General features: G+C 36.0%; 1 protein-coding gene across 1 annotated transcript; it reads right to left on the reverse strand.

Moving 5' to 3' along the window:
• Nucleotides 1–5,708: 5,708 nt before the first annotated feature.
• LOC142355831 (4-galactosyl-N-acetylglucosaminide 3-alpha-L-fucosyltransferase 9-like) lies at nucleotides 5,709–7,527 on the reverse strand. The gene is made up of 2 exons (XM_075407872.1): nucleotides 7,357–7,527; nucleotides 5,709–6,296 (listed from the first exon to the last, which is right to left on the reverse strand). The coding sequence occupies exons 1-2, from the start codon at nucleotides 7,496–7,498 to the stop codon at nucleotides 6,031–6,033; spliced, it is 408 nt and encodes a 135-aa protein (XP_075263987.1). The 5' UTR covers nucleotides 7,499–7,527; the 3' UTR covers nucleotides 5,709–6,030.
• Between the last annotated feature and the right edge of the window lie 890 nt (nucleotides 7,528–8,417).

An 8,417-nucleotide genomic window follows, 5' to 3' on the forward strand; every position in this document is an offset into this window, starting at 1 on the left:
TTAGCAGCCTGTTCCAAACCATAAATTGATTTATTTAGTCGACATACTAACTTCTCCCCATCTGATCCGCGTTTTACAAACTCCTGTGGCTGTTCCAGATACACTTCTTCCTCGATTGGTGAGTGCAGGAAAGCAGTCTTGACATCAAATGGGTGCATCACAAGGCTCTGCTTCGCTGATAGCTGAAGTAGAATCCTGAATGACTCTGGCTTGCAGGTAGGCGCAAAAGTCTCAAAGTAGTCCAGTCCCTCCACTTGTTTGAAGCCTTTCGCCACATAGCGCGCTTTGTATTTGTCCACTTGACCACTGGGTCCCAATTTCACTTTGTAGACCCATTTGCCCGGTATGACGTCCCTGTCTGTGGGTGGTCTCACTAGGTTCCAAGTCTCGTTGTCTTGGAGTGCCTTGACCTCGTCCTTCATTGCCCGGTGCCACTGGTCCCAATCGTCACCTTGCTTGGCTTCTTAGACTGTTTTGGTTTCCACATAGTCGCCCTCAGTCACAGCAAGATGGGTACTGACTTCTCCAAAAAATTGCGGAACATTCCTTGCTCGTGTCCCTCGTCTGGGCTCTGCTCTGTCCGCGTGTTCCAGTGCATCTTCAATGAAGCCAACTGTCTCTAACTGTGAGAAGTCTTCTGTGTCACTCTTCCAGTGACTCTGAGTCTCTCTGACTCCCTCTTGTTGCAGTAGATCCTTCATCTAGTGCTGTTTCTCCAACATACGAGGCCTCTCGTCTCAGTGTTGTTTCTTGAGTATTCACGCTCCCTGCGTCATGCCACTCCTCCTTTATTGCAGTAGATGTGTCCTGTCGTTCTCTGTTGTCATTGTCTTGATGACCATCATCTGGGTGCCAGATTCCCAGTTCCAACCCATCATCTAGTAGGTCAGCCGTTTCTTTGTTGTCAGGGGTTGAGCCCACTTCAGACTCCCTGATGATCACATCTCGAACTGCCATCACCTTGCTTGTGTTGGGTATGTACACCAGGTATCCGTTTTCTCCTTCAGTGTAACCCACAAACTTTCCTTCCAGTGCCTTGGGTTCAAGTTTGCTGTTCCTCTTCCTCATGAGGACTGTGCAACCAGAAATAGATGGTTTACTAATTGGAAGCTTAGGTTTTATACCTCTCATCAGCTCTGCTGGGCATTTTTCTTCTCCTCGTCTTACAACCAAGTTTCTGATCCTTGCTGCGTGAAGAATTGCTGCTCCCCACATCATCTTGGGAAGTCCTGAGTCAATGAGCAAACATCTTGCCATCTCCAGCAGTGTCCTGTTGCACCTCTCAGCTAACCCATTCTGTTGTGGCGTCTCTTGTAAGGTCTTCTCCTGTAGAATGCCTGCATATAAGCAGTACGTCTTGAACTGCTCTGAGAGAAACTCCTTCGCATTGTCTTGCCTCAGCTTCTTGGGCGTCCCCACACTGAGAACAAATTTCTTCAGGCTGGCCAATGCTTCACTCTTTGCCTTAAGCAATTCCACAAACAGAAATTTCGTGTACTGGTCTGCAAACACTATGCAGAACCGGAACCCTGACAGTGACTCTACTCTGAAAGGTCCCATCACGTCGGTGAACACCCTCTCCAGCTTCGCTTCCGCTTGGGTCTCTGCCACTCTTGGTACTGGAGTCTTTGTGATCTTGGCCAATGCACACACATTGCATACATCATCGAGTTCCCCCACTGTCTCTGATGCATTCCTGACTAAATCCGCTTGAATCAAATGTCCCAACCGTCTGTGCCACTTCCTTGTACTGTCAAGTTTAACGCTGTTGGAACTCATCTTGAATTCTAGAACGCTGCAGCGTAAGTAAAACAAATTATTTTCTTGTGTTAGTTTTACCCGTGTTCCCTTCTGGAGTTTCAGCAGCTGTTTCCTCTCTCGAAATTGAAACTATGTCCCCACTCCGTGCATCTTGAGACTGATAAGAGGTTTGAAGAATAGTCTTGCACACACAGAATATTTTTGAGTTCGCATTGGAATTCCCCTTTGTTTGAGGGTATGCTGATCCTCACACAGCCTCTGCCCACCACTCTGGAAGCCTCTCCGTTTGGATTTCTTACCACTGATTGAATGGGCACAAAGTCCAGGAACACATCGATGTTCGTCACTATGTGATCTTTATAACCACTGTCCACTAGCATGCCTGCTGTCTTCCACTGGCTAAGAGCTGCCCAGCATTCCTCGTCTGGTGTAGCCAATGTTGGACCCATTGCCACTGACTCATGTTTGCCTTCATCTCTTTGTCTCTTGCATGCCCTGTCTAGGTGACCCTTCTCACCACACTTGCTGCATTGTGCTGTCTCCTTCTTCCTGCAGTCCTTGGCAAAGTGTCCAGGGATCCCACACACAAAGAGAATTCCTTTCTTGGGTCCCTTCTTGAAGTCACGCTTCACTGCCAGTGCCACTGAACCACTTTGTCCCTTGTGTCTCTGCACCGTGCTCTCATGAAAGTTCTGCAGCCTTTTCCTCAACTCTGTGAAGTTCGTTGCCGGGTTGAAGCTTTCCTGTATAACAAAATTTTCATACCTCATTGGCAGACCATTGAGGACCAAGGCGTTGAAGAGGGTCTCTGAGACTGCTTCCCCTGCTTCTTGTAGCCTTGTGAGCAACTCCTGTCCTCTGATGAAGAAGCTGTCCAAATCCTCAGAACCCTCGAGCTGCAGTCGAGCAAGCTGTGCCACTAAAGTCACCACTGTCGGCGTCTCCACACTCTGAAATCTCTCTTGCAAAAGCTTCCAAGCCTTTGCTCCATCTCCAATGCCATCATCTCCCACACAGTCATGTCTCATCAGCATAAGGGTTGTTGCATCTAGAGTCAGTGCCAGATGGCACCACACATTGTTCCGTTTCTCCTTGATGTCTGCAACTTCCTTCTCATATGCATCCTTCAGCACCTTGTGGTTCTTCTTCTCATCATTGGTTGCCCCATTGGCCAGGGGCGCAGGCTCATTGGGTTGCTCCTCTGTCCCCAGTAGTGATTTGGAGAGTCCCTTCGTCTGCATCATCGCCACAAATCTTGTGCTCCAGATTGGAAAGTCCTGCGCCTCTCCTGTGTAGGTCAGCAGCTTCACTGTCTGTTGATCCATTGGAGTTTGAGCAGGCAAAACAGTTGTGAAAAGAAAAGGTACTAAGCAGAAAAGAATTATGACTGTCAACAACAAATTAATTTGTTTTAGAATTTAGTTTTACGACTTAGAAAATTGCTGAGCCCATAACATGTTGGGTTATGGATTTTCGCAAATGGAATAAAAAGCGTTTTTAACTAAGTAAAAGAATTAATTTCTCAAAAATGAGAGAAAAGCAAAATGATATTTTACGGTAGAATTTAGAGATTTACAGGAGAGATCTGATTATTAGATCAAGATGATGATTTGAAGTTGGGGATGAAAAAGGACTCAAAAATCAGCTGTATATATAACCATTATCAGTGTGAAGAAGTCAAGATACAAAACTAATCTTAGCACCGTGATTTATAGTGGGGGTCGCAAAGGTTACCCAATATGGTTTGCTTCTGCAAATCAGTCGCAAAGGGAACCATAAATGGAAGGCATTTGCACTTTTCTAAGAATTCATTCACACTTCCGGAGATATCATCATCATTTAATACTTGCTGGGAAGATTTTACATCAATTAATCTAACTCTAATAATAGTTATCTAGATTCACCAATTTGAACCGAATATTGATTCTAATCACCATTTCTTGACGATTCATTTATATAATTTCTTTGATCGAAGTCATATTGCTTGTCTTTCTAATCTGGTAAGTCAAACTTTCTTTCTAATTCTCACTAAGTTTAAGACTATAGTTTGATCGATATTCTAACAGTCAATGTTTTTGCTCAAAATTGTTTGAGATTTTCGCTGAGAGGCGCTGAAAAAGAACACGTTTACAGCGAATAAATCTTATATAAATGTCCACTTAACGTCCTTAATGTCCTTAATGAACACAACTTTACAAAAATTAAGCATGTCTGCTCATCCTCAGTGGACAATTTGACTGCTGAAATTTTCCATGGATTAAAAACGTATTCACATTTTTGGCTGTCAAAAGACATGACTAACTATTTGTAATGATTTTAAAGCACATTTCTCACAGAAATTTAACTTTTTAGGCACTCTTGTTATATTTTTTAAATTGTTTTTAAAACTTGTCTTGCTTTTTTCTCAAATTTTTCAATCGTTGATTCCACATTATCAGCTCATCTGTAACATAATTTCGATTCTGTTTGTTACATATTAATACATCATTACTTTTCTCACACAACTGAGGCTGTTTACAGCATATTTTTGGCACATTTTATCACATTCCTTATATTATCTCAGCCCTTTCAGCGGTTATTTTGTAAGTTTTCAATACTCTTTTCTTACACAATTTCTGCATTACAGGCATTTATTGATTTCCAATAAAATTAATACAATTTGAACGTTTTCAGCTTGTATCCAATCTTAAATAGTTGGTATATAACTGATTAAAAGACTTTCGTAAAATTCAATACGAGAACCGCTTGGCAAAATGAAATCTGCCATAACTTTTCAAGGGCTCTCAAACGCAAGGTGACTCTTTCAATAATATCTATATATCTATTTTGTTATCACATTAAGAATAACGATAGTAATAATTTAAAAAAAAGAATAAAAAACAAAAAAAAACAATAATTTTAACAATAGTGATAAAAATAATTATTATTATTACTATTATAATATTAATAATAATAATATTGCTAAAAACAAAAATATTAACAGAAAAAATGATAATAATAATAATAATAATAATAATAATAATAATAATAATAAAAATAAAAATATAAAAATATTAATAATGATGATAATAAAAATAAAAATAATAATAATAAAAATAAAAATAAAAATATTAATAAAAATGATTAAAAAAAGAAAAATATTAAAAATAATAATAACAATAATAATAATAATAATAATAATAATAATAATAATAATAATAATAATAATAATAATAATAATAATAATAATAATAATAATAATAATAATAATAATAATAATAATAATAATAATAATAATAATAATGATAATAATAATAATAATAATAATAATAATATTAATAATAATAATACTAATAATAATAATAGTGATAAATATACCAAAAATAGCAACTTTGAAAATAATTCCTAATATAATAAAAACTAATAGTAAGAATAAAAATAACAATAATATAATTAATTACAAAAATAATAATAATAATAATAATAATAATAATAATAATAATAATAATAATAAGAATAATAATAATAATAATAATAATAATAATAATAATAAAAATAATAATAATAATAATAAACATAATTATAACTAAATTAACTAAATAAATAAAAACATTGATATGATCATTTTTGTAGTAATAAAAATAATGAAAGAAAAGCAAACAAAATTATTATTAATGGCAAGAGTAGTAGCGAAAATTTTAATTTTAATATTGTTAATAATAACAATAGCGAAAAAACAAACAATAATAAAAGCTGTAATGAAAACCTTAATAGTGGTATTATTGAAACTATTAACAATAAAAGCAGTAAAAATATTGTTCGTTATAGCAAAAAGGAAATTGATAAAATTATAAACAGTGACAAAGTTAATTAAAATCATTTTCATCACTAGAAGTCCTTGTCGATTAAAAAGAAAACAAATTTATGCAAGAAACGTACTGCAACTAACGTTCTTGTAAAAATGCATGTGAATTTCGAAGTTTTGAATTCATATAAGGTATGTGTAGAAAAAAGTGCTCAATTATTGTAACGAAAGTGCTGAAATTATTAAAGTAATACGCTGAAAGTGCCGATTTTTGGATTTTTGGAAGTGTGTATTTGAAGTAAGCAATGAATGAGCTGCAAAATGTTCTAAATTTTGTTTGACATAAGTTGACAAGTGACATAAAATTTTGTTTTTATCACATTCAGCACCTATAAACAAACTTTCAGTCCATTCAGCGCATTTCATATAAAAATTTTTCTTAGAGCCGCTCTCACCTCGACCCGGGAAGACCTGATGTACAATTTTTACTTGATACATGTTTGCTTATTTGCAAAAATATCAGCTAAATTATCGATAATGTACTTTTTAGCGTAACCAGTGTCTTTCTCCCTTTTCAACCGTCGACATATTTCACACTTCAATTGTTCAACGTCCTCTCCAAAGTTTCCAACGTGATAGAGCTGTCTCCATTTATGGTACTGAAGATATGCCGAGAAATTGCTCTTCAAAGATTGAAGATACTCGCTCAGTTTTTTTCCACTTGGGAAGTCCATTGCGTGGATATAGGATCCTAAATTATAAACAACATCAGGAGTAATTATTAAACAGTTTTATATTTTTCGGGGTTTTTGTAACATTTTATTTATACTAAAAAGTGACTGGAGCCATACGGAGGTACCGATACTAAATTTTGGTTGATTTCAATTCAATCGCGATTATATTTTCAGTTTTTAATAATTTTGCAAAAAAAAAGAACTGTCTACCTTCAATTTAACTGGCAGGGTTTAGACCTCAACTTATATAAAGACCATAATTCTAGTAGAGCGTAAAATATAGACTATAAAATACACAGTCATGCAACCAGTTAAATTCAATGTAAATTCTTTTCATGGTTCCAGCAAACGTCTTTTGGTAACATATGAGTTCGAGCACAGTCTTTTAATGCGGCAAGGATCGTATTCTTGAATTAAATTTTGCATTTTTGTGCTACCATCTACCGGCAACACATACTAGCGGTGCAACAGAGAAAACAATTGGAATTTTGCCGAAAAAATCTGAAGAAAAATGATTTTTTCGCCGATTCTACAATAAACTATTTGTCTCAAGTGAGCTAGCTTACTTTGCGGATCTGTTCGGAAGAAGCGAACTATTGAGCAAAGCTCTATCAATCGTAATTTCATTAGCAATGAGTTTTCTTTGTGTTATACTTTAGTTAATTTGATTCTAAAAACGGTTGTTTTATAAACACAATTCTTTGTATGAATAAAAAATGTGAAACAATGAAAAAACTTGACGGGTCAAACCCGTTGACTGTGTTATTTGCCAATTTTATAAATGGATGTAAACTTTTCGTGCCTTATTGTGGCTTGATTTTATTTGGGTGGATTTGCTTGAAGATAAGTTCAAAAATCACCAAATAATAAAAACGAACTGAAGTAGGCAGAAAAATTTAGGATCTATTCTATTTCGCCTCCCCCCCCCCCCCTAGCTTAATGAGCATAAATTTTTTATGACCCCAGGCGCACGTGCTATTTTTTTTACATAATAAAGTGCTATATAACAACATAAAATTTGTAACTGGGGGTCATAAAAAAACCTGGGGGCCGAAACAGAATAGATCCAAAATTTACCAGGAAGTCGTTTGTCGTAACTCTCTTTCCATCCATTGACAATTGGGATTGTATAACTCTCTAATGCATTACTGTATTTCTCTGTAATGTAGTCGGTGCAGTTAGAGTTCTCGTATGACAAATAGAACCAGCATTTCTCCATTTCCTTGAGTAGATTCGATACATCGCCTTAGTTTGATCCTTTATGTCTAATATCAATGAAACAAAACTTCAAATATTGCATTAAGATTTTTTTATCTTGCCAAGAAAACGTCAAGATAAGTACAAAGCTCAAAGCTATTTGCATTAACTTTGCTAAATATCATAGTTTAAAGAGATGTCATCGAAAAATGGTGATTTTTCATCGCCTCTGCCTGTGAGTTGTCAGAAGAAAGGAAGAGAAAATATGATTTTTTAGCTCAAAAAACTGCATAATTATGCATGCAAAGAAAGTAATGCGGTGTAAGTAATTAATTCATTGGCACAGTATAAGTTTTAGCAAGTTTCGTCTAAGGTGGTCAACCTGGGAACACCCATTTACCCTTTTACGACAAACTGGTTTTTAATCACATCAATCTTTTGTTTACTGATATTAAGATGAAAGTCCTTGCTCAAAACTACTAGCAAAAATCGACGAATTGTCGCCATATTTTCACCAATTTTTGCTGGTCTTTCCAAGTTGAGTGTTTTTTCGGGTCTTTTCCATTATAGGCCTTCCACACAAAGTTATTTTCCCCAATTATGGTTTATTTTTCTTTTAACTCTGCCAATTGAGTTATCGGTAAAATTACATCAATACCGGGTCGAGGTTTGGCGGTAAATTTTCGTAAGAAATGCGGAGAAATGCGGTGAAAAAAATAATTTTCACTGCGTATTTCTTACATCTTTTTGCGGTGAATGCGGTGAATCGCGGTGAATTATATATTTTCACCGCGTTCTCAGTATTGTTACAAAAAAGAATCTTCCCCACACGGGTTCGAACCTCTGACCTCGTGCATGTCTGCAACTGCTTAGTCCACTGCCTCAACTCTGACGTACATCCTTGCAATTTCTTGTGAATTTAAATCAGATTGAGTTAACTT

The sequence above is a fragment of the Convolutriloba macropyga genome, unplaced genomic scaffold, assembly GCF_964194025.1.
Source record: "Convolutriloba macropyga unplaced genomic scaffold, txConMacr16.3 SCAFFOLD_2753, whole genome shotgun sequence".
NCBI classification, from domain to species: domain Eukaryota; kingdom Metazoa; phylum Xenacoelomorpha; order Acoela; family Convolutidae; genus Convolutriloba; species Convolutriloba macropyga.

Excerpts from the sequence above, each read along its gene's own strand:
- LOC142355831 (XM_075407872.1), bottom strand. The coding sequence starts at position 7,498 with ATGGAGAAATGCTGGTTCTATTTGTCATACGAGAACTCTAACTGCACC. Across the intron at positions 6,297-7,356 it reads TTACGACAAACGACTTCCTG|GATCCTATATCCACGCAATG; the intron begins GTAAATTTTGGA and ends TTTATAATTTAG.